The sequence below is a fragment of the Salvelinus fontinalis genome, chromosome 12, assembly GCF_029448725.1.
Source record: "Salvelinus fontinalis isolate EN_2023a chromosome 12, ASM2944872v1, whole genome shotgun sequence".
NCBI classification, from domain to species: domain Eukaryota; kingdom Metazoa; phylum Chordata; class Actinopteri; order Salmoniformes; family Salmonidae; genus Salvelinus; species Salvelinus fontinalis.
In genome coordinates, this window is record NC_074676.1 from 18,820,952 (window position 1) to 18,838,680 (window position 17,729).

At 43.6% G+C, this 17,729-nt stretch overlaps 1 protein-coding gene across 1 annotated transcript in view; it reads left to right on the top strand.

Annotated features, from left to right (window-relative positions):
- The window catches only part of pdhx (pyruvate dehydrogenase complex component X), an 81,894-nt gene that overhangs the window by 36,908 nt on the left and 27,257 nt on the right, over window positions 1-17,729 (top strand). Inside the window, exons 6-7 of the mRNA XM_055939942.1 lie at window positions 12,311-12,482; window positions 16,140-16,287. Of these exons, the coding sequence (XP_055795917.1) occupies window positions 12,311-12,482; window positions 16,140-16,287 (320 nt within the window). The remainder of the gene's footprint in view (window positions 1-12,310; window positions 12,483-16,139; window positions 16,288-17,729) is intronic.

Consider the following 17,729-nt stretch of genomic DNA (forward strand, 5'->3'; position numbering starts at 1 on the left):
CAGGGCCGACTGGTGGCCATAGAAACACAGGCCGTATGTTTTGGGAGACATATCTGTCTATGTTCCCGTGTGTCTGTTTGTTATTCACACGAGTTTGTGCACGTGTGTGTCTGTTAAAGAGCGAGTGTAAGAGGACGTAAGGAACCACACTCGACACAGGAAGATCACCTTAAGGCCTTCCCACACTGTACGTTGGATTCAGTCTTTTACGGTTATTACATGTCAAACTCTGCTATTTTATCATTAAAATCTTTATATCAACCTGGCCAGATTGTACAATTTACTTGTTTTGTCGTCACATTCTGCAATTGTCTTGTGAGGCTACGTCAGCCGATGTAGGGTATGTCAACTGCAGCGGTGTATTTGGTCTGTGAATGTGCCAGCAGCGCATGCCTTCCTCTATGCTTATGCGCGAGTAAAGAGACTTTGGAAGAACTGAAAGTATGCATCTTCGAAATAGTTTTCACATGCTTTTAGTCATGTAGTGTACAAAGTTGTATGTGGACACCTGCTCATCAAAAATCATTGGCATTAATATGGAGTTTGACCTCCCCCCCCTTTGCTGCTATCAGCCTTTACTCTTCTGGGAAGGCTTTCCACTTGATGTTGGAACATGGCTGAATGGAAGTCCCCTCAGCAACGAGCATTCGTGAGGTTGGACGATTTTAGACCTTGATCGCAGTCGGTGTTCCAATTCATCCCAAGCTGTTAGATGGAATTGAGGTCAGGGCTCTGTGCAGGCCAAGCAATTTCTTCCACACTGATCTTGACAAACCATTTCTGTATGGACCTCGCTTTGTGCACGGGGGGCATTGTCATTCTGAAACAGGAAAGGGCCTTCCCCAAACTGTTGCCACAGTTGAAAGCACAGTATCGTCTAGAATGTTATTGTATGCTGTAGTTCCAGTGAATGGAAATCTTAACGCTAAGGGGCATAGACCGAACCATGAAAAACAGCCCCAGACCATTATTCCTCCTCCACCAAGCTCTACAGTTGGCACTATGCTTTGGGGCAGGTATCGTTCTTCTGGCATCCGCCAAACCCAGATTTGTCTGTCGGACTGTCACATGTGGAAGCGTGATTCATCACAGGGACAGTTTGGAACTCAGTAGTGAGTGTTGCGACCGAGGACAGATGATTCTTACGCACTCCGCGCTTCGTCACACGGCGGTCCCGTTCTGTGACCTAGTGTGGCCTACCACTTCACGGCTGATCCATTGTTGCTCCTAAACGTTTCCATTTCACAATAACAGCACTTACAGTTGACCAAGGAAGCTCTAGCAGGGCAGAAATTTGATGAACTGACTTGTTGGAAAGGTAGTATCTGACTGTGCCACGTTGAAATTCACTGAGCTCTTCAGTAAGGCCATTCTACTGACAATGTTTGTCTATTGAATCAAATCAAATTTTATTGGGCACATACACCAGGTTAGCAGATGTTCATGCAAGTGTAGCGAAATGCTTCTAGTTTCGACAGTGCAGTAATATCTAACAAGTAATCTAACAATTCCACAACTACTACCTTATACACACAATGTAAAGGGATGGAATACGAATATGTACATAAATATATGGATGAGCGATGGCCGAGTGGCAATGGTAGGATGCAATAGATGGTATAAAACAGTATATGATTAATGTAAGATATGTAAACATTATTAAAAGTTAAATTATTTAAGGTGACTAGTGATCCATTTATTAAAGTGGCCAATGATTGAGACTGTATGTAGGCAGCAGCCTCTTTGTGTTAGTGATGGCTGTTTAACAGTCTGATGGCCTTGAGATAGAAGCTGTTTTTCAGTCTCTCGTCCCAGCTTTGATGCACCTGTACTGACCTCGCCTTCTGGATGGTAGCGGGGTGAACAGGCAGTGGCTCGGGTGGTTGTTGTCCTTGATGATCTTTTTGGCCTTCCTGTGACATCGTGTGCTGGAGGTGTCCTGAAGGGCAGGTAGTTTTCCCCTGGTGATGCGTTGTGCAGCCTGCACCACCCTCTGGTGAGCCTCTTGGTTGATGGCGGTGCAGTTGCTGTATTTAGCCATATTCCCCAACATCTTTCCATGGTTGAATGCGGTGGTTCGCGCCTTCAGTTTTGCGCGAATGCCGCCATCTGTCCACGGTTTCTGGTTAGGGTAGGTTTTAATACTCACATTTGGTACGACATCTCCAATGCACTTCCTTATAAACTCACTCACAGAGTTAGAGTATAAATAAATGTTATTTTCTGAAGGCTTCCCGGAACATTTCCCAGTCCTCGTGATCAAAACAATCTTGAAGCGTGGATTCCGATTGGTCACACCAGCGTTGAATGGTTCTAGTTACGGGTACATCCTGTTTAAGTGTCTGCCTATAGAATGGTAGGAGCAAGATGGAGTCGTGGTCTAATTTGCCGAAGGGAGGGCGGGGGAGGACCTTGTATGCATCGTGGAATTTGGAGTAGCAATGATCCAGTGTATTGCTCGTGCATGTGCTACAATCAATGTGCTAGTAGAATTTTGGTAGCCTTGTTCTCAAATTAGCTTTGTTAAAATCCCCAGCTACAGTAAATGCAGCCTCAGGATATATTGTTTCCAGTTTACATAGAGTCCAGTGAAGTTCCTTGAGGGCCGTCGAAATATCTGCTTGGGGGGGCTGTGACTATAATAGAAGAGAATTCTCTTGGGAGATAATGTGGTCGGCATTTGATTGTAAGGAATTCTAGGTCAGGTGAACAAAAGGACTTGAGTTCCTGTATGTTGTTATGATTACACCATGAGTTGTTAATCATGAAGCATACACCCCCGCCCTTCTTACCAGAAAGATGTTTGTTTCTGTCGGCGTGATGCATGAAGAAACCCTTATGTCTTTCTGGAAGGCAACCCTTGCCCTAATTTCGTCCACCTTGTTGTCTAGAGACTGGACATTTGCGAGTAATATGCTCGGAAGTGGTGGGTGGTGTGGACGCCTTCAACGTCTGTCCAGGAGGCCGCTCTGTCTACCTCTCCTGCCGCAACGTTGTTTTTGGTATATTGAGATTGCATGGCTGTGTGGTAAAACAATGCACAGAAAGTGGTAGACGATTTTAAGCATTTTTCAAAATCCCATCAGGTAGTCTGATTTCAGATGTCATGTACACGATTATTAGGTAAGTCGTTCTTCTTCCAAAGCATGAACATGTTTAAATTGAACTATTATATTAATCTGACTATTCACAATAATATGTTTACCCTACCCTATAGTCATCGGGATCAGCTCGTAACACCAGCAACACTACACAATAAAGGCTCCAGATCACTGCCAGAACTTTGTTGGAGCCTACGATCGCACAAAGTGGTACATAATCGGACGACTTAGACCTGAACGAGGCAAGGCGTCCGGCAATTGTTTACGACCTGAAGATTTGCCCATGGCCATGAGGTGTACATTTTGTCTGGGATGACAAAATTGTGGCATAAGACGGCTAAAATTGTACAGTCTGTGAGGGCCTTACGGCAGACATTGCAGAAAAGTATGTACACTTCTTTGGTGAGGGTAGATAGCCAGCAATGTTCCCCCTATATGCGTTTAACTGCAGCGCACTCAGATAGCATAAGAACAAGGCTTAAGCTATGTAAAAATGTGTAGAATTGCAGGAAACTAGCTTTAAAACTAACATTTTCTCTCTACCCTGGGGCAAAATGAGTAGAATTGCAGAAAATGTGCTTTAAAACAGCAACATTTTGTCTCTGCGGCCAAGAGGAGTGGCCTCTTGTGTGGGTCCACTATAGAACAACAACACAGAACAAAACATATAGCCCATTAATGAGGTAACTCAAATCCACAGGAAGGGTTCATTTAGGAGTGGAAGGGGATGAGGAGGTTGGGTATTTGTATCACTGGTTATTCAGTGCTTGATTTATCACACCAATAGCCCTCATACACAATGGAGCAGGGAAGTAGAAAAAAAAAATTGAGGCCACTCCCACTCTTTAGTGTAGCCAACTGCTCATCTATTTTCTGGTGCATCAGTGAGTTTCCTAACTAAAGTAAACAGATGTTATGTGGTGCGGTGATATGACAGCTCTGACATCAAAACAAACTCAACTGTCTCTCAAATCATTAGTCTTTATCTCTCTCTCCCCATCTGTTTTTCTCACTCTCTTTTCCTCTGTTCATTGTCCGTTGATGGTGAAAAGGAGGGCCTGTGTTTCTGGAGAACATTGTGTACTGTTAACTCCACAGAGGAGGGGGGATATGTGGGATTCAACACAGTGTCAAATAACAATGGCAGGTATGTGGCTGTCCTCTTTCCTTCTCTGTTTCTAAGGCCTACAGCTACAGCATGTACAGAGAACACACATGAATGGCTAGCTACAGATAGATAAAGCACCACTACCTATCTCTACCATGCTTCACTTCACCTCAATGGCTTAGAAAACACTTTCTCATTTGCTGGATGTGTTCCAACAAAATATATGGTTAATGGAATTGATTTATACAATTATCATGCATGCCTTGTAAGGATATGACGGCGAGTGGGTAATCTATCTCTACCATCAGTCAACGTATAATCATTGGAAAACAAAATAGATGAGCTACGATCACGAATATCCTACCAACGGGACATTAAAAACTGTAATATCTTATGTTTCACCGAGTCGTGGCTGAACGACGACACATAACATACAGCTGGCGGGGTTCACGCTGCATCGACAAGATAGACCAGCTGCCTCCGGTAAGACAAGGGCTGGCAGTCTGTGTACATTTGTAAACAATTGCTGGTGCACAAAATCTAATATTAAGGAAGTCTCAAGGTTTTGCTCGCCTGAGGTAGAGTACGCTATTTACCAAGAGTTTATCTAGATTTTTCGTAGCGGTCTATTTACCAAGACCGCACTCAATGAGCTGCAAGTCATAAGCAAACAGGAAAAAGCTCATCCAGAGGCAGCGCTCCTAGTGGCCGAGGACTTTAATGCAGGGAAACTTAAATCCATTTTACCTAATGTCTACCAGCATGTTAAATGACCACCTTTACCCCACACACAGACGTGTACAAAGCTCTCCCTCGCCCTTCATTTGGCAAATCTGACCATAATTCTATCCTCCTGATTTCCGCTTACAAGCAAAAACTAAAGCAGGAAGCACCAGTGACTCGGTCAATAAAAAAGTGGTCAGATGACGCAGATGCTAAGCTACAGGACTGTTTTGCTAGCACAGATTGGAATATGTTCCGGGATTCTTCTGATGGCATTGAGGAGTACACATCAGTCACTGGCTTCAACAATAAGTGCATCGATGATGTCGTCCCAACAGTCCCAACCCACCCAAGCATCAGCTTTTCTGGACGACTGTGTGATCACGCTCGCCGTAGCCGACGTGAGTAAGACCTTTTAAACAGGTCAACATTCACAAGGCCGCAGTGCCAGACGGATTATCAGCACATGTACTCTGAGCATGCTCTGACCAAACCACCATAGTCCCTGTGCCCAAGAACACTAAAGTAACCTACCTAAATGACTACTGACCTGTAGCACTCACGTCTGTAGCCATGAACTGCTTTGAAAGGCTGGTAATGGCTCACATCAACGCCATTATCCCGGAAACCCTAGACTCACTCCAATTTGCATAGCGCCCCCAACAGATCCCCAGATGATGCTATCTCTATTGCGCCCCACACTGCCCTTTCCCACTTGGACAAAAGGAACACTTACGTGAGAGTGCTGTTCATTAACTACAGCTCAGCGTTTAACACCATAGTGCCCTCAAATCTCATCACTAAGCTAAGGACCCTGGGACTAAACACCTCGCTCTGCAACTGGATCCTGGACTTCCTGACGGGCCGCCCCCAGGTGGTAAGGGTAGGTAACAACACATCTGCCACTCTGATCCTCAACACGGGGGCCCCTCAGGGGTGCGTGCTCAGTCCCCTCCTGTACTCCCTGTTCACCTATGACTGCATGGCCAGGCATGACATGACTGACAAAGAAACACAGACAGGAGGAAGGGGAATGAAAAAATCTGGCTAATTAAGATCATACATAATTTTTATAATATCTGTGGTAATGCCTATTTCCCAAAGTCTGTGAATTAGACTATTGGTGATTTACCCTCTCTTATGTCAGGGCATGTATTGTATAAGCTTCTGGTAATTTAACAAAGTTACAGGAATCTTCAGTAATTTTGGTAATGAACTTAATCAATGGCAATCTTTCGTAACTCTGGTCATTTTTACTTGAATAACTTATAGTATATTCATGTATAGTCTTAATTTATTATATCTGTGTCCACGAGTTTCTAGTAGAGGGAAAAGGGATACCTACTCAGTTGCACAATTGAATGCAATCAACCAAAATGTGTCTTCTGCAATTAACCCAAACCCTCTGAATCAGAGCAGGGCTGCCTTAACCAACATCGCCAGGGGAGCCGTTGTTGTTGGGAGTTAACTGCCTTGCTCAGACCATATGGTTCAAGAGGAAAATAGTATCATTCATGAAAAAAAGCATCTAATCAACAATGGCATTATTTTCAATTAACTCTGCAACTCTTCCAACTATTGACTTTTTTCACAACTACCACCAGTTTGACGCCAAAACATTTTCAACAAATTCATATTGACATAGTAAAATAAATGTGTTTGTAAAAAAAAATGTTTTTAATGTTGAAACCCTCATATTAAACACCAATGGTATGTATTCACTAAATTGGTTTATATTTAGGATGTTTTACAGCTTTGTCATTAAATGTATTCTTAAATGATCGTATTAAATTATTTAATGTGTTGTACATGTGGTAAGGCCTCGCAGAGGGTCAGAGATTATTAGTCTCCTGTGATAATCTGAAGTACCCAAAAGAGCCACTAGAAGTCTTGTGATAAATTTCATAAAATCCTTAAGTTTCCAGTAATAAACCCTCCTTTTGCAACCCTAAAAAGCATGAAATGGGCTTTGGCTTTAAATTAACTAACATTTACATTGCCTGCCTCAGAGAGACGTGTGTCTAAGCCAGCCATATTGTCTCCATGCGAAGGGCTATTATCGTCAAGTACGTCCCCTGTTGTTAACATCAATACCAGTTTAAAGGCACCTACACCATTTCAGTGTGCTGCATGTTTGTCTGCCGGAGGAGAGAGGAATGGAGTAGAGTTTTTTTTGTACTTCGGGCTGATGGTGTTTTTATGGGAAGGGTTGGTTCAGAAATGTGTCCATTTGTCTGTTGTCCAAGGAAGTGTGTGGTCGTGACTTATTTCAAGGTACACTGTACGTTTATTTTCGGTGGACGTTAGGGTAATGCAAAACCTGTCCGCAGCATTAATTTTCTAGATTTCTTATCGCCCTCTGATAAGCGATCTGAAAAGCCTGCCTCAGTTTGACCCAGTGATTTTAGATATTATCCTTATCATCATTGCTGATAATAGTAGAATTACAGTATCATTATATCGTATCATTACTTTATACAGCAGTGGTTCCCAACCTTTATTGGTTACTGTACCACCAAGTATATTTTTCTCTGCCCAGATTATCATTGGAAGTAACCCATCATCTGCATTTTACAGTAGGTTTATGGGCTCATGAATTTTCTCAAGTAGCTCCAGGGGTCCTACTACCTCTGGTTGGGTAACACTGGTTTACGGTATACCTTCACAGTATTCTTTAATAGCTAGAATCTGCAAGAGTTCAGACCAAAAATCTAACCCAGCTGCACCAGGTTTCTGGACTGTTGTAGATATTGTGTTTTATGTTGAGAGACTCAGATCTTTCCCTCTGTGGCAATATAAGGCTTTTCTCCACTGGAGTAAAGGGCTTTTCATGACCATCATTCCCTCTGTCGTGTCCCAGATGGCAGTGTAGAGTCTGGGTTTCACTCAGACAGTCAGGGGGAGGTGTGTGTGTGTGTGTTTGTTTGTCTGTGGTGTGTGTGTGTGTGTGTGTGTCTGTGTCTGTGGTGTGTGCGTGTGTGTGCATGCATCTTTCATATTCCAGTCACCTCTTCACAGGCTTTGAGGCTCTTTGGCCTTGTCTGTCTGTCAGTGGCTGTAAATGGTCTGTGTGAAAGCAGATGTCTTGTGTGAGGAAGGATCAGCCAGCCAGGCAGCCAGTGAGCCAGCTAGCAGCACACGCAGTAGCCTATTAGTGAGTGATGCCATCGACACACACTAGGGGCTCTGGGCTGACGATGTATGAGCTAAATTAATGTGCTCTTCATCGTATAGAAAGAACACTCTTCATGTTGCATTGGGATTCATGGATAATGTGGAACACACTCCATCATACAAAGAAATAGGATGAATTTTGTACATGGTACATATATTGAGGGGTTATTTTTCAAGTTGTAATGTGAAGCTCTCTACATGCAGCCCCCATCCCTTTTGAAAGAAACTGACAGGGAGGTAATGACATAGTCAATGTTTAATCTAAATCTCACATCCTCCTCTTGTTCACTGGCTGGACTCTCTTTGTTCTCTTAGCTGGAGTAGGAGCAGTCATGCAAATTCAGATGCACATGTACAGTTGAAGTCGGAAGTTTGCATACACCTTAGACAAATACATTTAAACTCAGTTTTTCACAATTCCTGATATTTAATCCAAGTAAAAATTCCCTGTCTTAGGTCAGTTAGGATCACCACTTTTATTTTAAGAATGTGAAATGTCAGAATAATAGTGTAGAGTGATTTATTTCAGCTTTTATTTCTTTCTTCACATTCCCAGTGGGTTAGAAGTTTACATACACTCAATTAGTATTTGGTAACATTGCTTTTAAAATGTTTAACTTGGGTTAAACGTTTTGGGTAGCCTTCCACAAGTTGGATTCATTTTGGCCCATCCCTCCTGACAGAGCTGGTGTAACTGAGTCAGGTTTGTAGGCCTCCTTGCTCGTACACGCTTTTTCAATTCTGCCCATAAATGTTCTATAGGATTGAGGTCAGGGCTTTGTAATGGCCACTCCAATACCTTGACTTTGTTGTCCTAAAGGCATTTTGCCACCAATTTGGAAGTATGCTTGGGGTCATTTTCCATTTGGAAGACCCATTTGCAACCAAGCTTTAACTTCCTGATTGATGTCTTGAGATGTGTCTTCAATATTTCCACATAATGTTCCTCCCTCATGATGCCATCTATTTTGTGAAGTGCACCAGTCCCTCCTGCAGCAAAGCACCCCCACAACATGATGCTGCCACCCCCCGTGCTTCACGGCTGGGATGGTGTTCTTCAGCTTGCACATCTCCCCCTTTTTCCTCCTAACATAACGTTGGTCATTATGGCCAAACAGTTCTATTTTTGTTTCATCAGACCAGAGGACATTTCTCCAAAAGTACGATCTTTGTCCCCATGTGCAGTTGCAAACCATAGTCTGGCTTTTTTATGGCGGTTTTGGAGCAGTGGCTTCTTCCTTGCTGAGCGGCCTTTCAGGTCATGATGATATAGGACTCGTTTTACTGTGGATATAGATTATTTTGTGCATGTTTCCTCCAGCATCTTCACAAGGACCATTGCTGTTGTTCTGGGATTGATTTGCACTTTTCGTACCAAAGTAAGTTAATCTCTAGGAGACAGAACGCATCTCCTTCCTAAGCGGTATGACAGCTGCATGGTTCCATGGTGTTTATACTTGCGTACTACTGTTTGTACAGATGAACGTGGTACCTTCAGGCGTTTGGAAATTGCTCCCAAGGATGAACCAGACTTGTGGAGGTCTTGGCTGATTTTATTTGGATTTTCCCATGATGACGAGCAAAGAGGCACTGAGTTTGAAGGTAGGCATTGAAATACTACCACAGGTACACCTCTAATTGACTCAGATTATGTCAATTAGCCTATCAGAAGCTTCTAAAGCCATGACATAATTTTCTGGAATTTCTCATGCTCTTTAAAGACACAGTCAACTTAGTGTATGTGAACTTCTGACCCCCTGGAATTGTGATACAGTGAATTATAAGTCAAATTATCTGTCTGTAAACAATTGTTGGAAAAACTACTTGTCATGCTCTAAGTAGATGTCCTAACTGACTTGCCAAAACTATAGTTTGGTAACAAGACATTTGTGGAGTGGTTGAAAAACGACTTTTAATGACTCCAACCTTTGTATGTAAACTTCAGACTTCAACTGTATCAGCCGAATGGGTAGGAAGAGTGGAGTAGCAGGTAGTGATTGGGCCACCCATGCAAAGTGGCTCAGGTCTTTCAGAGGGCATGTAGCTTCCTGTCGCTAGCCTAACCTGGAGGAACCAGCCTCTTATGCCTGCCTACCTACATTTCTCTTCAATTATATATGTGTGTGTCTGCAAATTGGTTTGTGTGTCTTTAAGTGTGGGTGGGGGAATTCCAACATGCCAAGGTCCCCACAAACAACATCCAAGAACAATGAGAGGGAGGAAGTGAGGGATTACGAGAGAGACTGCATGGAAATGGAAGATGAGAGTCAGGGGACCCAGCCTTGTCCCTGCTGTATGGACGAGGGCAGCAGGGGTAGCTGGTTCAGACACAAATCTGGGGTAGGAAGGCCTCAGTGCACTGGTGTGGAACCAGAGAGCTCTGAGCAGATACCCAAAAAGGTAATACCAGTCCCCTTAAATTATTTTAACTCAATGTATTAACATTTACTGTAGATTGCAGCTGCGGATAATGTAAGCCGTGGGAAAGGTGACTAAAGTGTGAAGCGGAAGCAACGTACAACAATGTGTCATGACTAACGACAAAGCCATGCAGGTGTTAATATTTATACCGAAAGAACATTTCTGATCATCATATCTGCCTGTGCTCTGGGCTGGAGGAAGGGCGAGGCTGTAACCTGAAAGCACTTTACTGCTCTGTTCTGTTTGATAAGCAGAGAATTCAGCCCACATCAAAGATGGCTGCCACCTTTGAGCCTCCGATCCAGGTGCCTGCCTGACAAACAACATTAATTACGCTTCAGGGACACTTGATGAAACTAATGATAATCAGTCAGGTTTTGTTTTTTTGTTTTCATAGGTGGTTATGATATAGATAATGTTTTGGAGAGCGACGTGTAGTTGATGTGATTTATTGCTCATAGTAGTTTTGTTGGCATTTTAGTTCCCTGCGTCTCCTGACTTGTTCAGCCTGCCCAGTGTGCCCATGCGATATGCATGCTCCGTTTGTCCGATGAGAGAGTGAATGCATCTGACACCTGATCCTGGCTTCCATTGTGGCGAGGTATTTGTTTGTGAATGGTGAGCGCTTCTCTTCTCACATCACCGTCCCTGTGCTAGCCCTGGAAGGATTTAATAAGAGTTAGCTCTCCTCTCTCTCTCTCTTGCTCGCTTGATCACTGTCTTTCTCCTCTTTCCCTCTTTCTCCTCCTCTTTCTATACCTGGCCCTCCACTTTTTGTTCTCTTACACTCTCGGTCTCTCTGCCTGTGACATTACACACAAAATGAACAATGGAGTCACTTTCAGTCAGTCTCCTCCAGCCTTGTGTCACACAGTGGAAACCGTGGTGGTAGTCGTAGTGCTTGACCTGACTACACCAAGCCCTCTCCTGGTTGGGGCAAACTTCTCCAATGACCTCCGTTACACAGCTAGATAGACATTCTATTCCTGTCTGCCTGCCTGTGAATTTCCATTGGAAAGCTTTCAGCTAAACAAACGCTCTCCTCTGAAGATGGTGAGAGGATTCATTTGCTTGCATAAATGTTTATGCGAGTAGTGAGTACTAGGCCAGCCACTACCTAACCTGGGTTTTGAAAGCATGTTGCTTATCCCTGGGAAATATTTACATTTCCCAGGTGTTGGGGCCGTTTTTTCTCAAATGTTTATTTTTGATCATATTGGGCAACGTTGGAGTATGTGTCGACTCCGGTTGAGATACATTTAGAGATGAGTGTTTTTCCTCTCCAAGCCAAGCAGGGTCAATATCAATAGGTCCATTCACTGACAGAAGGCCAGAACTTGGATGTTTACGCTTGGATAGAAAGTACATCATGTATGCTTTACTCAGGCTCTCAATAACATGACACCGATAAATGGCTTCCTAGTGCCTGGCTACCTACCTACACACTGGTGTTTCCGTATCTGCTGCAATACTCCGTACAGGTGTGTGTGAAAGCAGTTTTTTTTGCATTATTAGTTTGTTTGTCCGCATTCATGTTGGGACTGTCAGGGTGTCAGAGGAGTGGCCCAGTGTTAAGTATTTTCATACGGTTTCAAAGCCCTGGTCTCAGATCCACCCTCCCTGAGTCATACTGTAGGCATAGTGTACATTTGCTTGGTCTTGTTATAATGGTTGGCTACTTGTTTGTATTGATCTGTGTAATAGTGGTGGGGATTGTCTTTTTTGTCTCCCGCTTTTTTGCTTAATCTATTCTCAACCACCTTGTGCCATTCTTTTCCTCCAGAGATGCCCTTAATCTCCTGAAAAAGTTCCCTGATTCCAAGGCAGCTCCAGTTACAGCAGCTCCAGTGGCAGCAGCCCCCACACCAGTTGCCACCCCAGCAGCTGCCCCACTTCCCCCAGGCAGCAGGCCCATGTACCCTCCTCAATCCATACCTGGCAAGCCTGGAGCTCTGGTGAGTACACTCACTCACACACACACACACACACACACACACACACACACACACACACACACACACACACACACACACACACACACACTCTATCAGTAAACACATTAAAATGTCAAAATCGAGATCAACACCAAGTGCTCAAGGGGCTTGAAGCATTTTCAGAAAGTGTATGGCTTGATGACTCATGCACCTCGACACAGTGGATTATATCATAAGGATGTAGTAAAAGCAAGTCATGGTTAGGGAAGTATATATTTAATTCTTCAAGGCTCACTGGTGTGTGTGAAGAAATGGAGGGAGGCAGGGACCACCTTGACGTTGGTATGAGTCACTATGGCTGCCACCTACCCTCCCCCACTTTCTATACGGACACACACTCTCTCTCGCTTTACCTCGCCGTCTCTCAGTGCTGCTATTCACTAAAGTTGATGGGCACAACACACAATTTATCAAGATCTGATTAGTGGATTTGAGGGCACGTTTTCACGGATTTAATTTTCTCATGACTTCACATTAATAATTTGCCTGTAAGTATTGGAGCCTCGTTCTAGCCTTATGTAACATCTTATAACATTATAAAGCGGAGGAACAGCATTTTCCAGTAGATAATTCCCTCATTCAGAAATCCAAGTTTATGCTAATATATACTACTACTGTCGGTAGTTGAATGGTGTGACTTTCATGTTCCTAATTTCCTCCTGTTTGTTCCTGTTGTGCAAGTCTGTGAGATCGGTGATTGGACACAGTTAGCTTGTATTCCAGCAGGGTTTGAAAGAACTTCTGAGAAAGTATTGAAACACAAACAACACTCTGCTCCAAAGCGTATGAAAAGCGTCTAAGCAGACCTTAGCAGCATCTTAATAGGCTCTGGAGGCCCCCATGCTATGGAACAGATCCCTATCGTTTGCACACAGCCCCTGTGCTCCCATGCAAAATGAGCATGACGACATATCGTCTTACTCCCTCTCCCGCACAGATTGAGCCATCAAACAGACAGAGGCCTGGGGTTGTGCAGGGGGTATCCAGACATGATCCTCTGGTCAGTGGAAACCCTGTAGAGAGCTGAGGACATGGGTTTCTGACCGTTTCCTGACCAACTCCGCTAACCTCCCTGTGATTTGGGAATGTGTGCTGTTGATGACAGCGTTTCCTATGTTCTGGCACCAAGGACACAGAGTTAACAAGGCACCATGTAGAAGTTAATGGACAGATTGACAAAGGCCATTGATTTTAGATGTCTGTATGTCGTCTCTAAGCCGTGCATAGCATTGGGGCTGTAAGCAGTGTCCGCTAAAGTAACAGGTAGCCATCCATCCAGCTCTCCTTCCCTTCCTCTCGGCTTAGCGAGTCGTTACACCCCAGAGAGTAGTGGTATGCGGAAGATGGCACCAGCAGCCTCCAACACAGGCGACTGTCTCAACTTGCCTGTTAAAAACATGGAGGAGAGGCAGAGAGACAATAGGCTTTGGTCTCCTGAGGTTTCTCTCTCTGGCCGTGTCTAGACTTGACAGTTAATGCAGTTTTTGTATTATGATCATGGAGTTCTGATCATGGAATTCCGAGCACATCATGCGTGTACACTTACATTTCAATGTGTCCAGATTCCCTTTTTCGGCGCTATATTCAAATGCCAGTATGCATTCTACAAACGGCAAAATGTGATAGGCACTACCACCAAGTTGTTGTTGTTGTGTTATCTTCTGTAGCAAGCAAAGCTAAAGGGCTTGCAAACGGGCTACCATAACTCAATATTAGCTAGCTGGCTAGCGTTTGAGGCCAGCAAGCATTTCCTCACATGCTAGGAATGTATTTCCTCCAAAGTTATAATGAAAAGGTGGCTCTCGCTTCCAAAACGCATGTTTTTTGGAGACTTGTGGGTGGAGTGCTCATGACTTTTCCCACTGTGTTTACTTTTGGTAGCCTGATTGTATCCAGACTGAGGAGAAATTAGCACACAGTGCATCCCTGACCACCTCCTGATGTGGTCAGCCAGATCTGAACAAAATCTGACCACAATGTGACTTGTCTTTTCAATGTGATCTTCGTATTCTCACAGCAAAGTTGCACGTAAGTGTAGACATAGCCACTTTCTCTCTCTGAAAGCACCCCTGCTGATCAGTGACTACTGGGACTCCAAATGAGACATCAGTATCACCTCTGTTTCCCCTGACAGACGACTGGTGGGGAGGCAGGAAGGCTCCTGGGTCTCTTGAGGAGTCACGGTAATTGTGTCATGGCGCCGAGCATCGCTCAGAGGAACAAAAGGCCACCTCCAGTGACAACACTTTATCCTATTTCTTAGTAGTGAGGTGATGAGGTAATTTGCTTGCTGTATTCTGATATGAGGGAATAGCATTCTGTGGTATGATGACACACACACTTCTCTGGCTTTTCAGTCTGTAACAACCAAAAAACAGCACCTTGACTTTTGCTTAAGTTTTATATGATCAGTCATTGCTGTTATTTGACGTATTTTGTACTTTTTATTTGATAGCTTTGTTTTTTTTAAGCTTGACTTGATGCCCTTGTAAAGAGTATTGTGTTTATTGGAAAACTGTATACTGTGAGGTGAATAGAAGGCTCCTCCTGTCCTGAGACAGAGCCCACACCCTGGTCAAGCTTTAGAGCCAGGCCCGTCCAAACAGCAGCCTCGTAAAGACGACCCAGACTGGTTGGGGTAGTCTGCTTTCCATCCCTGCCTCTTTTTCACTGTAATGGGGATGTAAAGAGAACCTGTTTAGTTTTGACTGTTGAATACTAATTGTAGCATTACTGCAGAAGTGTTTACAGCAATTAAGATCGACACAAGAGGTTAGTATTCTTATATATATTGTCACAGGCCGGCTCATAGCCTGTGACAAAAATGAGGGGACACGAACAACAGGTATAGGCCAATTAAAAATGTTCTTTATTATAAACCAAACTATTAACTTTAAACTAAGAAAAAGGAATGAGGTGTGGAAGTATCATAATGTAAGGTGTATGTAAAGTGCAGGGATGCGTGAATCTGTGTGTGTGAATATGACTGAGTGAAAACTTTGCAAAACTATAAAGGAACAAACAAAACAGGATCATATCTGGAGGAGTAGAGAGAGAGAGAAAAGTGATTATTGAAGCAGTTTAAATACACTGAGCCAATCACTAACGACCCTCCTCTGCCTGCAGGAGAAACCGCCCCTGCAATGCAGAGGAGGAGCCGTGACAATATACATATATATATATATGTGTGTTTAGGCATGGTGGATTTAGTTGTAATGGCAAACATTGCACAGGTATTTCCTCATCTTGTTTGCCATATTGGAGTTTATTGGGTTTGTACTACCTAGTATAGTGTCTAGCATGTCAATAACTTAAGTGCTAATTGTATTTTCAAGACGATTACGTCGCCTGGGCACAATAAATGACCCAATATACCACCTTAGAGTTGGTCCTATTTTTAGTTGAACAAAATCGATCTTTTGTAACGAGCTTGTCAAAAGCCTTGCCATGGGGTCCTATAGCCTCATCAAAGCCTCTAACTTTAGGTGAAAGTGAATACGTCTGCAATGGCGTTATTGATGCGAGCAGAGTTATAAAGTCGTCCAGAAATATAAATCTGCACAGTGACTGACTGACCGTTCTTTGTTCTGTCCTCTCTTTCCTCCTCTCCTGTCTCAGGGCACTTTCACAGAGGTCCCGGCCTCTAATGTGCGGCGTGTTATCGCCCAGAGGCTGACGCAGTCCAAGACCACCATCCCTCACGCCTACGCCACCGTCGACTGTGACCTGGGCGCTGTCATGCAGCTCCGCAAGGAGATGGCCAAAGGTGAGGCCACAGCACATTGCGTCAGAACACAACATAACAGGGCACATCACATCACATCAGAACACAACATACAGGGCACAACACATCACATTAGAACACAACATAACAGGGCACATCACATCACATTAGAACAAAACATAACAGGGCACATCACATTAGAACACAACATAACAGGGCACAACACATCACATCAGAACACAACACATCACATCAGAACATAACAGGGCACAACACATCACATCAGAACACAACACATCACATCAGAACATAACAGGGCACAACACATCACATCAAAACATAACAGGGCACAACACATCACATTAGAACACAACATAACAGGGCACAGCACGTCACATCACAACACATCACATCACATCAGAACATAACAGGGCACAACACATCACATTAGAACACAACATAACAGGGCACAACACATCACATCAGAACACAACACATCACATCACATCAGAACATAACAGGGCACAACACATCACATCAGAACATAACAGGGCACAGCACATCACATTAGAACACAACATAACAGGGCACAGCACATCGCATTAGAACACAACATAACAGGGCACAGCACGTCACATCAGAACACAACACATCACATCACATCAGAACATAACAGGGCACAGCACATCACATCAAAACATAACAGGGCACAACACATCACATTAGAACACAACATAACAGGGCACAACACATCACATCAGAACAGAACACATCACATCAGAACATAACAGGGCACAACACATCACATCAGAACATAACAGGGCACAGCACATCACATTAGAACACAACATAACAGGGCACAACACATCACATTAGAACACAACATAACAGGGCACAGCACATCACATTAGAACACAACATAACAGGGCACAACACATCACATCAAAACATAACAGGGCACAACACAACACATTAGAACATAACAGGGCACATCACATCAGAACACGGCACAGCACATCAGAACATAACATAACAGGGCACAGCACATCACATTAGAACACAACATAACAGGGCACAACACATCACATCAAAACATAACAGGGCACAACACAAAACATTAGAACATAACAGGGCACAACACATTAGAACATAACAGGGCACAACACAACACATTAGAACACAACATAACAGGGCACAACACATCACATCAGAACATAACAGGGCACAACACAACACATCAGAACATAACAGGGCACAACACATCTCATTAGAACACAACATAACAGGGCACAACACATCACATCAGAACACAACATAACAGGGCACATCACATCACATTAGAACACAACATAACAGGGCACAACACATCACAACATAACAGGGCACAACACATCTCATTAGAACACAACATAACAGGGCACAACACATCACATCAGAACACAACATAACAGGGCACAGCACATCACATTAGAACACAACATAAC